The 20,401-nt window shown below is 36.9% G+C and overlaps 1 protein-coding gene and 1 long non-coding RNA gene across 3 annotated transcripts in view; one reads left to right on the forward strand and one right to left on the reverse strand.

The window, feature by feature from the left end:
- ATP8A1 (ATPase phospholipid transporting 8A1) overlaps positions 1–20,401 on the forward strand; it is a 223,768-nt gene that overhangs the window by 56,823 nt on the left and 146,544 nt on the right. The window contains exons 6-10 of the mRNA XM_040624838.1: positions 3,210–3,250; positions 12,610–12,683; positions 14,883–14,952; positions 16,002–16,129; positions 20,269–20,380. Of these exons, the coding sequence (XP_040480772.1) occupies positions 3,210–3,250; positions 12,610–12,683; positions 14,883–14,952; positions 16,002–16,129; positions 20,269–20,380 (425 nt within the window). The remainder of the gene's footprint in view (positions 1–3,209; positions 3,251–12,609; positions 12,684–14,882; positions 14,953–16,001; positions 16,130–20,268; positions 20,381–20,401) is intronic.
- Positions 12,405–20,401, reverse strand: part of LOC103672694 — a 75,968-nt gene continuing 67,971 nt past the window's right edge. Inside the window, exons 5-6 of one of the 2 annotated variants that reach the window (XR_005833374.1) lie at positions 14,007–14,253; positions 12,405–12,730 (exon numbers count right to left, since the gene is read on the reverse strand). This is a non-coding gene — a long non-coding RNA (uncharacterized LOC103672694). Of the gene's footprint in view, positions 12,731–12,870; positions 14,254–20,401 lie in introns of those variants that run through there. The other variant, XR_571220.2, reaches the window with a different exon arrangement.

The raw sequence follows: 20,401 nt of genomic DNA on the forward strand, positions 1-20,401 counted from the left end.
GCTCAGTCAGTTAAGTGACTGCCTTCAGTTCAGGTCATGATCCCAGGGTCCTGGGATCGAGTCCTGCATAGGGCTCCTTGCTCAGTGGGGAGCCTCCTTCTCCCTCTGCCTGAGCTCCCCCTGCTTGCTCACTCTCTCTCTCTCCCTCCCTCCCTCCCTCTCTCCCCCTCTCCCTGATGGATAAATAAAATCTTTAAAAAAATAAATAAAAATAAATAAATAAATAAAAAACAACGAGAAAACCCTACCCAAACTAATAAATAAATGTGACAAAATTACAAGATGACAAGGTCATTGTATGAAAGTTTAATTCATTTCTATATACTACCGTGGGGAATGGAGTAAAAATACCATTTACAATATAAGAAAAAGTTATTAAATATCAATAAATAAATCTGAGAAATACCCATACACTGTAAACTACAAAACATATCAGAGAAAAGTTAATGAAGATGTAAATAAATGAGAGGTACAGCTTGTCTATGAATTGAAAGACTCACCCCAAATCAAAATCCCAGGAATCCTCAAATCCCAAAAATTAATGATTTGATTCTTAAATTTATATGGAAGTGCAAAGAACTTAGAATAGCCAAAACAGTATTTAAAAAGAACAAAGTAGAGGACTTACCTAATCTCAAAACTTACCATAAAGTTAGAATAATCAAGATGGTGTATATTGTTATGAAGATATGCAAATTGATCAATAAAATAAATAGTCTAGAAATCTATTTACTATAGCACCACGTTAATTTTAATTGGAAAAAGTCAAGTCTTTTTTTCACCTAAAGGAAAAACACGTGGGTTTTTTTTTTCCTCAAATTTTTATTTAAATTCCAGTTAACATATGGTGTAATATTAGTTTCAGGTGTAGAATTTAGTGATTCATCACTTACATACAAACAGAATCTCAGGTGCATACTGTATGAGTCAATGTATATGAAATGCAAGACTAATCTATGGTGACTATATTTGCCTCTGGGGATGAAGGGACGGATGATAAAGGAGCATGAGGGATCTTTCTGGAGTTTTATATCTTGTGAGTGGTGGATTCACAGGTGTTTGAAATTTTCAAAACTCACTGAACGAAACACAGGATCTGTACATTTTTCTATACCTCGGTTAACAAAAGAAAACCTCGTAAGCGTGAGCCAGACAGTTGCCCTAAATAAGGGAAGCAGGCTGGGCCTGACGCAGCAGGAAACCATGACCGCAGTGATAGAATGGTGAGCCTCCTGGAAGGAGGCGGCCACTGCTCTGGTCCAGCCACAGGCGGGAATTGATGGACCTGAGCTTTCCGGATAAGCGGATGTCTTTGTTTTCATGCCAAATCTCAGTTGTAGAACTATAGGACACTGAGTTTTTAAAAACTTAAGTATTGCGATTGGAGGAGTGTTTACTAATAGAGGATAGAATCAGAAGAGAATAAATGACAGTGAAGGGCTCTAGCTACTATTGAACAGTATTTTTCTAATTTAAAGTACTGCAAAGTTTAGCACCATTATTTACTGTGTCTGTTCATTTTGGTTATGGTGGATCAGAGCAGCGCTTGGCTAGCTGTCTTTGTTGAGTACCTACTATATTGTAGCTACTGGGGTAAGCCATTAAAGGGCAGAGTGCTCTCATTTATTCTTTATTCTTTATAACCACTAATTTTGAGGAAGGCACTGCTACCCAGTAACAGCCGACATCTAAGACCAGGGCTTTTTTTTACTCTTTTCTCATGCCCTGACCCTCTCAGGCTCAGCGAACAACATCAAGGAGCAGGTTTATTCCTGGGATCAGTTTGGTAAATTCTGCAGGGATTCGAGTTTTGTGTGTTAGAATACTCTGGTCACTTTTGGATGCCTGTGGTTCCGATCCCTGACCTATAACGTATGATAACGTAAAAGTTACAGGTATAGATATTGTATTGGAAATATTTTAGTGTTAGCGCTTTAACTTGGAATTATTATTTTTTTAACTTAATGAAGTTGTTTCACCAAAATGTACTGTAGGATATTCATTGTTGCACTTACTCATTTGGTTCACAAGCATTGGAGTGTCTTTGGTGCTAGGAGTACTGTGAGGTTCTATGAGAAAATGAGTAAGACCCAGCCCTGTGTTCAGAGAATTTTGAAACTCAAAAAGATTGCATTTACATTAAAATAATTTATAATACTGTAAGACTGGGCTGTATGTCATTAATGTTAGATACACTGTTTAACATTTTGGAGATAATTACCATTGTGATTTACTTCAGAGGGCTTAGGCTTCAACTTTTCTAATATCAAAAGAAACTGAATCTAAGCACCTATAAATTATTCATCCTACAAATATTTACTGAGTAGCTACTTTGTGCCAGGGACCGTGCTTTTCCAGGGAATGTAGTATTGAACAGAGCACATACTAGCTTTGCCCTCATGAAATTTACTGTCAGGATCATTTGTGGACCAACCTTGACTTATTCCTTTTCCTTTCTACCTCACGTTATGGTCCTTACTATTTTTTATTTTATCTTTTAATGTCTATTGGTATATTCAGTATTACGCCACAGACACCTAGTAGGGAAGGAAAAAAGGCGTACCAAGCAACGTTACTGCTGTGACCCAGTAATAAAACACTAATAAATGACCCCTCTGTCATAACTTAATAGTAGCCTCTTCTTTCATTTCTTCTCTGTAAACCAAATATGGAAACTTATGCAATTTTGCATTATTCTAAAACTAAAGGCGCAGATTCCTTACCTGTTTATGTGTTAAATTCCTCCTAACCAATTTGAAATCTATTTCTCCCATGCTTGTAAATCCTTTTTTTTATATATATAACATTGCTATTGTTACGGCTTCTGAAATGTTTTTTAAGCTTGTCACTCCCTTTTCACTCATTTTTGTGGCTTTCTCCTCTAGCCGTGGCCTGTAATTCTGTGTACTGCAGACCACCCTTGTAGCACCAGCGAGATTACCCTCTGTTAGTAATGCTTCATTGTGGGATCTAAAATGTGCATTGGTTGTTTCTAATTCTTTGTATAATTTTATACATCTTTGCTGTCATAATTAATTTTTAAACCTGTAAAAATTGCTGATAGTTAATTTTTTTGAGTCTGTCCATTTAAAATGATCATTTCCTCAAAAGCAGGCTTTTGGGAAGTAGTAAAAATGTTGTTTCCCCAAAAGCAGGCTTTTGGGAAGTAGTAAAAATGTTGTTAAAAATGTCACCTTTTCTCTTTCCAGTTTTGAGAAATGGTGCTTGGGAAATTGTGCACTGGGAAAAGGTATGCATTGATTTTTATTTTGTTCCAGAAGAAGTGCATAGATGTGTACTCTAATCGATGTAATTTTTATATATAATATAAGCAAATGTCAAGAATTCTAATATGAAAGCTATTTAGTAATTAATGTTGTAAACATACATGGGGTCTTCCAATTAGTCACTTCCATTTAATAATTCTGAGATATACTAGAAAGACTTAAAAAGTAATATTTGGAACTCTTTGTTTTTCATAGTATAATTTTGAGTACTGTTTTCATAGATTTCATTCAACCATGAACTGTTTCATGTTGAAACTTTTTGCTTTAATCACCTACTGTCCAAGTAAAAACAAAAATTAGAGTTCTGATAGTTCATTTGCTAATTTGTTTTCAAATTCCCGTATTATAACTACACCCTGCTAATTCCTTTAAAAAAAAAAAGGCTTAATAAGTAAACATCATTTTCTGATGAGCTGGAAATCAGTTTCATAATATCAAGAGGTTAACATGCTCACAGGACAGGTAACGTGGTTAGTGAGCTGAGTCATAATTTCACAAGTGTTATCTAGGTGCTTTTCAGACCTCAGTTTCAAAAGGTAAGCAATTGTTACTAGTTCTCCCTTAGTTCTGGAAGACCATTAACTCTGGTCATTCACAAGCGAATATTTGTAACTTGGTGAGACTTTTGGAGGCAAGGCCACTCTCCCCGGGGGATTTTGTTTTCTGAGATTGCCTGAACAGCGAGATTATAAAACAGTACTTGCCCTCCAATATTTCCTAGCAGGTTAAAGGCCATGCCCTTGATTCTGCCCTGTGATGTTCACAGTTACCTTGTATCCCTGCAGGGAATAAGATTCCCTCTCAGTTAATTGTATTTTTGTTGATTTTAAATCAGTGGCCAAATAGATTGACATCCCCCTTTCTGGATGTTTGGGAACTCACTACTCTCTCTCTCTCTGGTCTTTGACATAAAAGTAACAAAGAGGACAGTACCTTGATCGTGCTTTCCTTATTTCTGTGTTAGTCACCTCTCAGAGAAGCAGGTAAAAAATGAGAAAGCTCAAAAAACTGTCTCAAAAGAAGTTTCCTTTATGCTCTTCTTTGGCACTTGTGGATTTAAATATTTTAGAAGACTGGTGGGATAGAATCAAGTATGAATTGTATTATAAATGTATTTCATTGACTAGGCTTGTTTGGGTAATTAGCATAAACACATATCCTAATAAATTAATATATCAATTTCTTACCATCTTACCCAGGGTGCTTGTTCAGAAAATAAAACAGTCATAAAATCAGGAGATAAGCATCCACAACGTCACTCTATAATTAACTTGTTAGAATATCTTATTTTCCTAATGTCTTTTTTTTTTCATTATTTAAAGATTGAGTAAATAACTCTTCTAATTTTTCACAGACAAAAAAATATTACCAGCCCATGGTTACCCATAATGCTAGCATCCTCAGTGGTCTTGGAGATCTGTGCCACACCTTATCTGGGCACCCCACTTTGAGAGGAAGAGGGCTAAAATTTAAAGTGTTGCCAAAAGTCACCCAGCCAAAATGAGCTGATGTTACTTAACAATTTGAATTAGATACTTAATTAACTAGAATAATAAAAGTTGGTTCAATGATGAATTCAAGATAAATATTCAAAAATTGACAGCATTCTTTTGCTGGCAATATCAAGTTAGAAAAATGTAGTGAAAGAGAGATGTCATTCCTTGTGGCATGCAAGATGCTTACAAATAAATTTAAAATATGTATGTGACCTTTGTAAAGAAAACATCAAAACTTTAGGTGTTCAAGATTCACACAAGAGGGCAAATATATCCTATTCCTAGAAAAACAAAATATCAATTGTTCCAAAGTCTTGGTATAATATAATCCCATGGAAATTATTATTTTTTCCTCAAGAGTTGACTAAATTATTCATCTTAATTTCAAAAATTAACAGTTGAGAAAATAGAATATTTTGGAAAAATGAACGGTATGCAGGGATGAGTAAAATGGAGAGCAAAAGTTATTTAAATTGTGTGGATCTGTTGCAAAAGTAGGCATGGATAAATAGAGTAAAAATAGAATAGAAAAAAGGGGACTAGGGTACCCTGAAAAAAAGCCCATTTAATATGTGATAAAGGAGAGAAAATCATTGATAAAAGAATTATTTAATAAATGATGTTGGGATCACAGAATTGCAGTTTCAGGAAATAATGCAGTTTATATCTAAGTCACATCCATGCTAAAATAAATTCCAACTGGCTTAAAGTTAAATGTGAAAACATTGTTTTTGAAAAACCTGCTAATAGAATAAAGACTTTAATAAATATTTGGAGAAGAGCAAGATCTCCAGGTCTCTGGAATTTGATCATATAAAATTTAAAACAAATACACAACAAAAACTACCACAAATAAGTAGGCACCATATGGAAAATAGTTGTACCAAATATGACAAAAGATTGAAATAAAAGTTGGCAGTAAGAAGAAGATACATAATAAGCAACCAGACTCAGTATAATATTCAACCTCGTAATGCAAGTGGCAAATTTAAACAACATTGATGTCTCACTGGCTATATTTATACTTTACTTATACTTCAGAATTTTTGTTTTTATGAACTATTTCATTCACATACTAATGTAGATTAGCAGTTTAGGTCTTCATCTTGAAAACCATAAAAAGGGGATTCTGGGAATTTATCCCAAGAAGATAATCATAATGTAGGGGGAAAAACCTGTACATGTATAAAAATGTTTACTGTAACATTATTTATAATAATGAACAGTTAGACTATATGGATATCTAACAATAAGGAAAGCATTTTTTTAATTATGACATTCTACATTTTGGCATATTTTGTGATACATGAAAGCTGTATATTGTGGCATCACAGAAAAGTTTATGTATTGAGTATATGTGCCAAGCAGTGAGCTCATAGCAGCAAGCAAGATATATGAAGTTTCCTGTTTCATAAAATATAAACATAGGTGAAAAGAACAGAGCCATGTACACTAAGACATCAGCTATGTAAAAATGGTTTCTTTGACACCAAGTGGACAGGCATGAAAGCAGGCTTGCTTGTTGGGTTAGCCAGATTTGGGGGCAAGTCTTTTCTTTTAGCTTATGTCACATTTTGTGCAATTAAAAATAAAATCAATAAACCAAAACCAAGAGTCTGAGCCTCGTGCCAAGGTAATACGATAAACCTTAGTGCAAGTGGGCTTTAGTTCAAGACTTGCTTTCTTTGTTTTTCTCAATGTGCGGCTGCTGTGGCTGCCTTTTAATGGTCCTCAGAGGACCTACAAATGTGCACTGGGTACAAACAGCCCTTCACTGATGGGCCGACTTCAGCTGTCAGACAGGAACAGTTCATCCCTCCGGTTTGCCCTGAAGCCTTTTCTCTGTTGTATACGGTTAAATTGCCAGTGTCTGCTTTTCAAAGAAAGTATTGCAATTACAAAGCCCCATGCGAGGCACTGCATCTACACTCTTGACTTGCAAGCTGCTGTCTTCATTGCCCTTACCACAAAGTCCAGTTCTTCAAGTTGAGATACAGCTGAGACTGTTCCCAGGCTTTAGGGATAGTTGCAGGTGGAGAATTGAGGAGGAATCCACACATTGTCCTGGCTTTGTAGGGAAGCATGGAGTGGTGGGCTGTATGCAAGTGTACAGGGCAGTCTCTAAAGCTGCTTTAATGCATGCAGTTTCCACTATGAAATGTATTTCTTTGGATTAAAAATTCATATCGTCAAAAATTCCTTAGTAAAAAAATAAATATGCCGGGGCCTACAATTGTACAAAGATTTTAAATCAGTCTATTAGCTTAGCCTTTTACATAATCCTCAGTTGTAGGTACTAATGTCAGTCACTTCAGAAGCCTCCAGGTAGTAGCCTAAAGCCCTAAATATCTCCTTAACTTCAGTATTTGGGAAGCTAAAGCTGATTTGTTGTATTGTTCCTCCAGTGAGAATACGTGCTCAAGGAATTTTTGCTGTCTTGACTTTCCCTTCTGTCTGTTATTCTTACATACAAACTGGGCTGGAAGGGGTGAATCCATTTTAGGAGCTCAGAATGGAAAAGAGAGAGGTGCTTGGATATGTTTGAGAAGTGATCTAAAACCTAGGTATCACAAGCAGGGAGCAGGTCTGTTCCCTGCTCTCCTCCCTCTACTGCAAGAACTACTTTAGCTCTCAGTGAACCCTTGGTTTTCCCAGGCCACTGAGTCACAACACTATACCTTATAAGGTGTTAATGGTTTGTTTTCCTCTTCAGTTTAAGGACTACAAGCCTTGCTTTTGTCTTAACAATGAGTAAAGATGTGGGAAAGCAGTACGATCAATTTGGGATTTTTAAATGCTAACCAGTAAACTCTTCCACTGTAATGTAGACAAATATCCCAATTTTATGAAGTATCTAGTCTAATTGGAGAACAAACATTAACACACAAAAGGAGATTAAAGAACATTTAAATGGTAGCCTGGGCAGCACATTCTAAATGCTCCAGTAACCTGATACTTCTTGATCTTGGGTGCTGTCAGAGGACTATCCCAACACATTAAGGGCCAATTTACACCCATACTTGCTGGGTTGTTGTTTTTTGTTTGTTTGTTTTTAATTTCCCAATTTGCCCTTTTTTGAGGGAGGGGATGTGTGATTCCAAGGTCCCTGGAAATTTGTCAATTTCAAATCATCCAGATTTCAGCTAAAATGTCTTGGGAATCAGAGCTTCCCTACCTGGGTAACCAACATACATACCATAGACTAGAAGACCCCCTCCAACCTTCCCCAACTGTTCCTGCCCCAGTAGACCACCGTGGGCTGCCTCTGAAATATTTTTTTATTGTAATTCCCACCGAGGACACAATTCTCTCCTTTTCCCCAATAAAATGTTATTTTGGGGTTCAGAGAAAAGTAAGGAGAGGAAAGAATAAAAAGACTTTCACACAAAGGTTTTTCTTTTCTTGATTACGTATTGAAACTTATTTGTAGGTTTATTTGGCTACTAAGAGAGAGGGCACTTTGATGATATAATGGGAGTGGTTATCAGTGTAACTTGGTCAAGTTACTTAGTTGGAGTCCTATTGTTTGCTAAAAGCTCTGTGACAAGCCTATCACTTGAATCACTTCTAAAAAGTTTCTGGCCTTACTGTATCTTTGTCTTTAGGCCATGCCCACAAAAATGCTGCCAGGTGGCAAAACCAGGAAAAGATTAAGCTTTTTTAAAATTTATTTATTTAAAATACAGTATCGTTTTACTATATTTACTTATGCACAATCAGGTTTTGCAGACAGAGGATTGAGTGTAAGCTCTTCCTGTCACTGTGATCTTAGGCAGATAAATTAGAGCGAAGATTCATTTCTTTCTCCATAAACTGTGAATTATAACTAACACCTATTTCATAAGGTCATCATGTGGAGTACTGATCATATGTATGAAAATTGGTTTTTCCGGTTGCATCGAGGTTTCCTTAAACAGTAAAAATCGCACTGGGTAAATTCCTCCTCTTTATTTTTATGTCATGGACAGAGAATATGAGAAGTTGAGATGTCGTTTAAGTGGGAAAAATGGGTGAATTTATTAAGATAAGTCATGTAGTTGATAAAAAGCAAAGATACAGTGTTCATAACGTAAAGGGCTGCTCCATCCTTGGCCTTACTCCTAAATAATTTTATGCCATTTTGTGTAGATAAGTGGTTCTTGTTTGCCAGTAACCATTTTTTATTGTATTTGCTTAAGTACAGTGGGTTGTATATTTGTAACTATCTTTCAATGCAGATAATTAACCAATTCCCAGTTTTCTTTCAGGTAAATGTTGGAGATATAGTTATAATAAAAGGCAAAGAGTATATACCTGCTGACACTGTACTTCTCTCATCAAGGTAGAGATACCTACTGATGCTCAAACAGTGTAGAGGATGGTTTCTCTACCCTGCATTGACCTTGTGATTTCTCCAAGGAAATAAGGAATAAACGAAGAATTTTAAACCTCTCTAATGATTTTGAATTAAACATTAAAAAAATCGATTGGACTTAACGGGCTCTTTCATGCTTGCCATGTAGAATAAGCAATAGGTCCTATACTGTGTAATTCAAAAGTTATAATTACAGTTAGGAGTCTACTCTCTCTGGATATGTCCAAATCCTTTTCTGCGGACCACTAACTCCTAAGATTTCCTGTCATTTCTTTTAAATAATACATGAATTGGGTTCTGTTGATTTTATCTTGCAATCCTCGTTCATGATAAATTTCTTTATGATGCATTCGTATATCCCTCCAAAGTTCCTTGATTTTCATGGTGCATTAGTACAAGAAAATGGATAAATGATTTCTTTTTTGTCGTCATACCTTTTGAAATGCCATACTCTTCCAACAACAACAACAAAAAATTATTTTGCTCTTTAAGTTCTTTCTACAACTGAATTTTAGATAATTTTTGTTTTATTCATCTTTAAGATTGTCATGAGTTAGTATTCAGAACATATGGCACTGTTACCCTTTAAAGAATGTGACTTTCAAATGGTTTGGGGTTTAAAAACTGTAACACTAGTCCTAATATAAATTAAGAAAAATGTTTTTTTAATATCTTAGAGGTTGTTTATCATCATTTCCTTGGACAGTTTTATTTGTAAAATCCACATGTAAATATGGACAGTGCCCTTTTTTCAAAATCTGTTTAATCAGGTCATTATTTAAAGTGACTGGATTTATAACAAGTTAGTGAAGCTTAACTGAGCAAATAAGAGTTATCTAAAACTGATGTAGGGATGCCTGGGTGGCTCAGTTGTTAAGCGTCTGCCTTCGGCTCAGGTCATGATCCCAGAGTCCTGGGATCAAGCCCCGCATCGGGCTCCCTGCTCAGCAGGAAGCCTGCTTCTCCCTCTCCCACTCCCCCTGCTTGTGTTCCCTCTCTCGCTGTGTCTCTCTCTGTCAAATAAATAAATGCTTTTAAAAATAATAATAATAAAAATAAAAAATAACACTGAAGTAGAGGTGCTGCTCCACACGTGGCTGTGTGAGAATGAGCTTAACAGTGAACTTCATGTCATTATCTCACATCAATACTAGAGAAAGCTTTGCTCAGGAGAAGACAGAAAACCAGGGTTCTTCTTATCCTAGTTTCATGATTTTGAACAAAATAGTTAATCTTTCAGGCCTTGATTTCACATCTTTTAACATGAGGAAGATGGAGTAAATGATCGAGCTCTAATATTTCCTGATTCTCCTTTTTATTTAAATTCAGTTATCTTTCAAATAGGAATGACTAGCCGATAGAACAATGTGCACTTGGTGGTACTAAGTAAACGGTTGATAAGTGTAGTAGATGACTGACCATCTAAATGTCATGTGACAGAATTCAAAATGATAGTAAAGCGCTCCAGCAATTTAAGAAAGGAATGCTGTTTTCCTGATTAAACCTATCACAGACAGAACGTATCATAGAGAGTATCATGTATGTGAACCATAATGGTATTTATTTTTTGTATGCTCAGAAGTATGAAGATAGTTGACTACATTGCCCTGACTTTATACTTAATTCTGAAGTGAAAGTTTAAAAAAGATTTTTCATCTACCTCTATCCAGCCCCAAAAACTCCCAGAAAACTTGATGCTTAAATTTCTCGAAGTTTAGAGCATTTTTACAGCACTTATTTTCTCAACATTAAAAACACTCACTGGTGGCTTATAGGTATTGTAGTGTAGCTGTAGATACAGTAGATCGAAATAGTGTCTATATCTTGTTTTTTTTTTTTTTTGAGATTTTAGTTTTAAGTAATCTCTACATCCAACGTGGGGCTCGAACTCACAACCCCAAGATCAAGAGTCACACGTTCTACCTATTGAGCTGGCCAGGTGCCCCAGTAGTTTCTATAACTTAATATAACATCCACAGAGATTAACTTGCTCCAAAGATTATCTGATTCATTGCATTTAGTTAGTAGGATTCAAAGTAAAGTATAAAGCCTCTACAGTTACATATTTCTATCCCGGTGGCAAAATACCACCTTTTAGGGGTTGTTTTTTTTTTTTTTTTCCTCAAAAGGTTTTGCATTACTCTTGTGAACCTACATTAGCCTTAAAAAATAGGTAGAAGTTTTGGGATGCCTGGGTGGCTCAGTCGGTCAATCATCCAAGATCTCAGCTTAGGTCTTGATCTCAGGGTTGAGAGTTTGAGCTCCATGTTGGGTTCCACACTGGGCATGGAGCCTACTTAACCAAAAAACCCAAAGAAATAGGTCATCATTTAAGAGAAAGTGGAATCTTGACTTTGTCTTATTTTTTGCCATTTAACTTTAGCTAATGACTAGGTCAAGATTGAGACGCTTAATCCCTAATCTAATACGTTCATTATGCCACACTGTCTACTATCAAAGTAAGGACATGGTGATTCTCACCTGCAGGTGAGCACCATTTAACAGTAAGCATAAGCAACAGTTTATAGTATTTTAATTTCCAAATATTTTTCAATTAATCACTAATAGTGCTCCCTCTTTGAGGTGGTTTGAATTTAAAGCATGAACATTATTGAAAGTTAGTGTGTTTCATTGATTTTCACTTTGACAAGAAGAAGCTGAGATTTTAGTACATAACAAACAAATACATGTATATGAGTTTAGAAAGTATAAAACAGAGTAAAATAACTCAAGCTGTTAATTCAAGTCCACACAGGTTGCTGGCATGTCTGTTATATCCTCTGAAAAACTTTCCCTGGATTCAAAGGCTTACCCTTCTGAGACAATGCATCACCAAGAGTAGTTAATTATTGAACAGCTCAAAATACTGCAATTATGCCTTCTAACATCCTAAGATCTATATCTTTATAGCTTTGCATTAAATTTAATGATATGTATGCAATTAACTTTGAAAATGTTTTGGAATCAGAAAATATCTATTACTTTTTTTTTAGTGTGTGGGTAGGGGCAGGGAGGACTAGTATGGTATACTTGGTTTCTCAAAAGCCTAAAACGTGTTTTCCACAATTCTTTCCTTCTGGGGTAGAAGTAGGCATACAAGAGATGGCATGAGAGTAAGGAATTGGAGAAAGGAAAATCTATATTAAAAAAAAAAGCTCTCTATATAAAATTATGTTTTTATTTGATAAGAGAGTCTTGGCAAATGAACTTTAAAACAATCAAAAGTTTCTACATTAAAAATTAAATATTGGGCTTAAAAGCAAGTAATCCTTGAATATGTCATGTTTTCTTGTGCCTTTAGACCTGATCAAAATAAATTTTGAAAAAATTGGCATTAGACATTTTTATTAACATGTATTATTTTCTATAATAATTTCAAACCTTCTGTCTCTTTTGTCCATTTGTTTGGTTTTTCTTTTTTCTGTTTTTCATTTTTTTTTCTGTTTTAATTATTTTAAACTGGGACCTGTAGGTGGCAGTAGGGGAAATAGTGAAAGTGACCAATGGGGAACATCTCCCAGCAGATCTCATCAGCCTGTCCTCAAGGTTAGAACCGCTGAGTCGTACAGGATGTGTGTATGTGGATCCTCACCCTACAACAGAGAACAATTACACCCAGAGATGGTTGACTTCAATGTCTCTTCCTTTAAAACAAAAATTTTTATACTTCTTGGAGATAGACATTTCACTAATACCTTAAAGGCCTTTTATGAATACAGTTTGTCCCTCAAGGGGGCAGATTGAGCTCCTGTTGTTACCAATAGGAGTCTATGAGGCATGACTGTAAAGGTAGACTTTAATTTCCTATACATCATGAACATATATTTGTATTTAACAACGTGCCTAAATACTAAGGCTGAATATAATACGTCTCCAGGATACTGTTTTGAACAGTGTGAAGCTTTTCATGAAATGAGGTTATTGAGAAATTTTGTCTTATTCTTATGATTGAAATTTTCTATAAGTTCTATGGAATCCCTTCCTCAATGATGACTGTAATCTGGGCTTATCTAGGGTTTACGGAGGACCCCCTGCACAGAGCTGGATGTTGTCCATTTTGTACCGCATGCTTCGGGATCCATTTTTATCCCACTTGTAACTAGTAACAAAGTGCATGTGACTGTGGTAAAAGTTCGGCTGTCTACTAGTGTCTGTATTGTGATATGCATCTTGTTTCATTTTTCCACTTACTAATCAAAAAGCCTGCTTTGCCTCTCTGACTGTAGTTTGCGTTTTGGATGTCACCATAATTTGCTGAAATATTTATCTAGCATGAGTCCTTATGTAAAACCTCTTGCTGCTTTTTCATAGCACTATTAAGAACTGCTTCAGTAACAGCTGTCTTAAGGGATTAAGAATGTTCTGAATGTGGATGCATTTTATTTGCCCCACTTCAAATAGAAGTCAGCCATTTGACTTTTTAACTGCCTAGCCGTTTAAAGTCTCCGTTTAAAGGATCAGCCTTTATGGGAGGGGGCGGAAAAAGTCCATAGAGTAAATTGAAGAACTTGCAAAGTTACTTTAAAATGAATCTGTAAAATATTTGATCAATGACCATATGTTTCAGCAACTTTCACAAATCTGCAGGTCACAAAACTAAGCTACATGCCCATTTCTGAAACTTGGAATTAGTCTGTTTTGCACATGTACAAATTGAAAGTTGATTAGAAGATTCCAGGTGTTTGGAACTGACAGAATGTTTCCTTTCTAACTCTGAAGACATATGCTTATCTGAGATCACATTTATAGTTACTTATATGACATTAATTGGGTTTATTGTATAACTAAGTGTTCATGAGATTGATATCACTTCAGAACACTTTTCCTGATACTCGAGGATCCGATTATACAAGTAGATGGCAAACTCACCTGTCTGTAATTGCTGGGCACGTTAAAGTCAGTTTGTGAAGGGGAAGGACATAAACAGTCCAGGGTGTGCCACCTGTGACAGAACTGAGGCAGACCCCTGCCACCAGCCCCTGCTTGCCAGACTTCCCAAAAACACCCTGGTGGGGCCTCATGAAGTGGATCTTCTAGGTTCAGCTCAAGGAGTAAGATGGCCAAGTTGGCTGGCTTTAGTTTCAGGGTTTTCTCCCACGAGAATCTCTGAAATGACCTTAAGAAATAGAACAGGAACAGAAAGAAAAAAACAGAAGGAGAAGAGTGTCTATCTACTTTCATCGTAAAATCTGCCTATACGGTTTTTTAAAGTAGCCTTGAAATGTAAATATTGTGATTCATGCGATCCTATTCATCTCTTCTTAAAAGGTAGTAAATGCAAGTTTGCGGAAGCAGCAATCTGGAGCTCTCTAATCAAACACTTTCCTGAACCAATTTATACATGGGCTGCAAGCATGAAATCTCACTTGATATTTCTGAGCTGAAGATAAATCTGGACACAAACTACTTTACATTTCAGATAGAGTCTGTGTTGTGTCTGTCTGGATGGGCAATTTAAGTATCCTATGACAGATCTAATCATTTACATGATCTTGAAGATCAGTACTGATTGTCGTCAGGAAATGGCTTTTTGGTCGTTCTAGCTGAAAAGCTGATCTATGGATCAGTCATGCATGGGTTCTGCCTCCCAGCATTTAGCAGTTAGAATGAAAATCATCAGGAAACTAGACCAGCTAGAGCTTTGTTTAGAACAAAAGGCTTCAGTGAGTCTGAGCATTGAAATAAGTTATTATTATGCTTTCCTCCCCCCACTAAATCTTTTTGCTTTTCAATTTTAAACAACAGTGAGCCCCAGGCCATGTGCTATATTGAGACATCCAACTTAGATGGTGAGACAAACCTGAAAATTAGGCAGGTAAGATCTAATTCAGGTTTATATAATGTTTGCTGATTTATTACATGGAATCAAGAGCTTTATTTCTGTCATTGTCTTGAACTGATGTAATTCTAATTGCAAATACTTTCTCATTGAGCCTCTATGAGGATACCTCAAATATAATGGAAGACTCAGATTTACTTGCCTGATTAACTATGGTCCATCATCTAGATACTATTTGTAATATTTTTAGTATTTGATGTAATAGCCAACACTGATAATAATACTAGTAGTTCTAAGTGCTTTGACAGGGGTTCACTTGTTTATTTTCCCTATTCCCCTGGACAAAATCATGGTTTGGCTTTGCCGTATTGAAAAGACAGAGTTTCCATTGTTTGTTCTAAAAGTCTCACTAATCTCAGGGAATAGTTTTAGATTTCTATATTTGCTTCCCATACCATTCCTGATAGAAAGCAGCAGTCATTTAAAGGGACTTTTAAAAAATGTACTCTCTTGGGTTCTAGGTGAATGATGGCAATGACATTGGGAAGGTTGGGATGTGGGAGAAATAGGTCATCATAGCATCCAAACTCAGACTGCCCCGGGAAGCAAGGGTCTGTCCACTTCCTGCTAATGGAATCCAGTTGGCCAGAGGGAAGAACTATTTCTGAGTTTTCCTTCTCTGTGAACTAAAAGAACAGAAACGTACTGACTCTTCTTTGGACATAGATTCTATTTATTTTTCATTCCCTTTTTTGAGATTCAGCAGACAGACTGTATAGTGCTAAATATTAATTTTATTTTTGGAAGCAAACAGTTCTTTGAGGACTTCAAAATATCTTTTCAGACAAGTTATAGTCTCAAATATGTTTTCGAACTTTCACAAAAGCTGCCCTACTCTTGTGTTCAAGCAGAGAGGAAGGTATCCCCTTAATTATGATTTGGCAAAGAGTGTTGTATAAGGGGGGAGACTTGCTTATAAAACTGTGGAATCTCTTAGATCTTAAGGCCTAGATGAATTCAGAATCCCCCCTCCCTCCCACATGCAACTCATTTAATTTTTTGCTTATTTAAAATTTTCTAAACAGGGCTTACCAGCAACATCAGATATAAAAGACATTGACAGTTTGATGAGAATTTCTGGCAGAATCGAGTGTGAAAGTCCAAACAGACATCTGTATGATTTTGTTGGAAACATAAGGCTTGATGGACATAGGTATGTAAAATTGGTCTTCATAAAAGCACAGAACTCACTGTGTCTCAAGCATATTGCCCTGTTTTCCAAGCCTGGCTTTTCCAAGCCTGGGTGTTTTCCAAGCCTGGGTGCATATTCTTTTCTCATGCTCTAAGTTTGAATGCTCAAAACCTCTTTCTTAAGGATTTGTATGTTACTTTCCACCAAGAGTCTTTTTGCAGAAATGTTAGCTCTTAACAGTATGCGTATGGTACCGCTGATGTTTGCAGGGACATGCCAGGCTTCTGGCGCATTGTTTTGTGGCTTATTCTTTGGCCAGAATACTTATTTATAGGCCTATCTGCAGTCTCCATGGCTTGGGTCCTTACCTGTGATCTATAGGTGCCTCAAGGAGTTTAGACTCTACCCCCAAGGAGTTCATTGTACTGGATAATTTCTTGTCTTCTTTTCTGTATCATTTCATATGCTCTTTTCTAGGCCGTGTTATCATCTGTAGTTATCTTTGCCATTACCTGATTCCTGCTCTTCTTCCCTTCCCACTTCTCTTTCCTGACTCTTCCCTCATTGATTCAACCAGTATTAAGCACCTAGTAGTCTAAGCTAGTTACAAGTGTTAAGGAGACCGCAATGAACAAAAGAGATAAATATACCTGCCCTTGTGAGCTTACTTTCTTGCAATAAGGGAAGGGCAAACAAATAAGAAAATGATAAATAAGAAAACTTTATACTGTAGAGAGTGACAAACGCTTTGGAAAAAAAATAGCACAAGACAAGGCAGATTGGGAGTCCTTGGGAGGGAATCACTTTGGGTTAGGATTGTTACAATAAGCCTCTTTCAGCAGGTAACATTTGAGCCAGGTGAGTAGCAAGTGAGGAAGTTAGCCATTCATATATCTGAAGGGAGAGGATTCCAGACGGAAGGAATAGTCAGTGCAAATTATTAGTTATAGTACTATATCTTCTTAAAGTGGGAAAGCATCTGGAGTAGTTACAGAATTTCAGGGAGGCCAGTGTGGTTGGAGTGGAGTCACCAAGAAAGAGTAGTGAAAGAAAGACCATGCAAGGCTTTGAAGGCGATTGTAGGGTGCTAATCTGAGTGAAATAGGGATCCGTTAGAGACTTTGCAGTGGGGGGTGGGTATCAGCAGTTCAGTTTTGGACTTAATAAGTTTGTGTCAGGGAGGCAGATGAATATGTAAGCCTGAAGCTTGAGATAGAGACCTGTGTCATGAGATAAACGTGGGAATAGTTGGTGTAGATAATTAAAGCCATGGAAATGCAAGAACTCACTGAGGGCGAAAGGGTATGCGTGGAAAGGTGGGGGATCCCAAGGACTGTCCTAAGACTCTGCAACATTAAGGCTGAGAGAAGAGGAGGGACCAGCAAAAGAAAGCAAAGTCAGGTTGGTAAGAAGAAGCTGAGATATAGTGAGGAAACGCTACCAAGGCAGTGGGAGTGACTAAAGTGGGTCAGATGTTGCTGCTGGTCAAGTGCAGGGAGACTGAGAATTAACGGTTGGATTTATCAAGTAGAAATCCTTGAGCTTGGTTAGAACAGGTGGAGCCTGATGAAGTGAGTCTGAGAGAGTGGAAGGGGTTGAAAATACCAGGTTTAGACAGATTTTCCGAGGAGCTTTGTTGCAAAAGGGACCAGAAATGGAGCAGAACCTGGCAGGAGGGGGGGGGGTCTTTCCGATCTCCCTCCCTTCTCTTCTCCCCTGTCTCCTTTACGTTACAGTATACCTTACCTACCGTACCTAGATGTCGTGGCAGCTAAATGCCCTAGTTCATTCCACCAGCCTGAGAGATTGTCCGTGCTTTCATTATTTTGTAATTGCATTATTATATAGTATTTGAATTCTAAAGGACATTTGAAATATACCCTAAACTGTCATCCTCATTCAGATCCACCAAAAGCTTTCCTGTAATTTGTGAAGTAATTATATATTGTTCTAAAATTTGCACAGAGTGACCTCACAGAATGAACATATGGTTATAGACTAATAATAGAGTTGGCCATTTATATAAGTAATGTTTCTGTAGTCTGACGTTCCTAACTGGCCAGCTTCCATTTCTCATCAGTTTCCCATCAAAATCAATGCCAAGCAAATCCACGCAGTGGAAGAGAAACTTTGTATGATCGTGCCAAGATTTACGGTACAGATAGAATTTATGTAATATGCTTTAAAATATATGAAGTGGAAACAGATACCTTTGTATTTGTAGCACATTTGACTTTTACAGTGATTACCCAGCACTCTTGGAGCCTCTTTGTTTGGAATGAGTGTTCTTTGATTCCATTATTAAGGATGAGAGTCCTTGTCTAATGCCAGAATTTTTGGAATTCCAACTCTGATGAAATCTAATAACTAACTCTTGTTGAGTCCTTGTAATTGAAAAGTAGTATTTTTTTTTTTTTTTTGCTTTTGAAGAGTTTGTACCTAATTCCAATCAATTCACACCACAAATGCTGAGGTGACAGTTGTCATATTAGACCCCATTTTATACGTGAGGAACCGATGGCATCTATGTATCCCAGAGCATAGTCTAGCAGCTTCCCAAGAACTTCTTGGAAATGTGCTTTAGGCCTAAGGTCCCCTCCCAACTCTGAAGTACACCCCGAGTCTTGAGATATACACAAGAGGGGTTCCCTTCCAGATGGATCTGAAAGGCATGCTGTTGTGCAGAAAGAATGAGAATTGTAGACGCTGTATTCTTTTTCTAGATTAGCATACACGGTTTCCTAAAGGCTTATTTAAGTAGAGGGCTTTAGGTACTGTTATTACCCACCCATCTGGATTGATTTCACCTGAGCCCCAGTGACCTTTGTGTAGTTCCTGAAAGAAGGTCAAGGGCCCAAGCCCATATTAGCTTTAGACACCTACCAGACCATAAAAAGCCCACCAGAAATGGAAGACTCAACCTCACTTTGCCTTTACTGGCCAAGAAGTTGTAACAAGTTCTGTGTTCTCTAGAAACTTTTCTTAGGAGAAGATTTCCTTCCTTTTCCAGAAGATTTTTTTAAATGTATTTTTCTTTATATCTGACATTTCTTTCCTGCTTTTTTTTTATACTAAAATGAAGACATAGGGGCGCCTGGGTGGCACAGCGGTTAAGCGTCTGCCTTCCGCTCAGGGCGTGATCCCGGCGTTATGGGATCGAGCCCCACATCAGGCTCCTCTGCTATGAGCCTGCTTCTTCCTCTCCCACTCCCCCTGCTTGTGTTCCCTCTCTCGCTGGCTGTCTCTATCTCTGTCAAATAAATAAATAAAATCTTTAAAAAAATAAATAAATAAAATAAAATGAAGACATAGTGATGGGAAACATTGAGCCATTTCACCTTGTGTAGTACATTTCCATCAAGAATCCCACTACATCTGTGAGAGCTTGTACCTTTCTGATATCTCTGTGTGAGGTTGTGTCAACCAACAACCTACCATTGTGGGTAGTTTTACCAAGAACCCATGAAAGACCCAACATGGCCTTTATTCATGAAAAAATGTGGTTTAAATTATATGGAATGGATATCCTCAATTTGCTGTCATTTCAGAGGAATGTTTAAGACTTGTTAGATGCTAACCATTGATTGGAAACTTAAAGTTCTTGGAAAATTGATATTCAAATACAATAAATTACCCTAGATATTTTAAATACAGGACTTATCTCTGTAGGACAGAGATGGCAATGCAAATGTATGATGAGATCTGTGTATTTACCTTGCCTTGTCTATTTTTTGAACCTTTATTATACATAAAACTATTTTTAATTAGGTGTGGGAGGGGGAGCAGATCCCCTAACCTCACCGCTTCCAAACATCTCAGAAACCTAAACAGACTTACTAAATCAGGAAAAGTCTTAAATAGGTTTGAAAATTAGCCTCTGAATTCCAAAACATTGCCTACTATCTTGGATTGTGAAGTTGTAGGAAATGGCTGGTTTGGTTTGGTGCTAAAGAGAAGCAACTGAAATGCTTCCCTCCAGCTGTCCTTGTGTAAAAAAAATTATTCTTACTGGTAGAAAAATTACTTCTTTTCTAAAAATAAAGTAAATGTGAGAAAGGCTATTATAATTTCCAGAACCTTCGCTGGAACTATGTAGTAGCTATAGAATTCTGAAGCATTTTAGAAAATGTTGTTTCTAATGTCAACATCATCTGTCATAGCACTGTCCCCCTGGGAGCAGATCAGATTCTCCTTCGAGGCGCCCAGTTGAGAAATACACAGTGGGTTCATGGAATAGTTGTCTACACTGGACATGACACCAAGCTGATGCAGGTGGGATTTTTATCTATGAAA

Source organism: Ursus maritimus, unplaced genomic scaffold (genome assembly GCF_017311325.1).
Source record: "Ursus maritimus isolate PB19 unplaced genomic scaffold, ASM1731132v1 scaffold_8, whole genome shotgun sequence".
Lineage (NCBI taxonomy): Eukaryota > Metazoa > Chordata > Mammalia > Carnivora > Ursidae > Ursus > Ursus maritimus.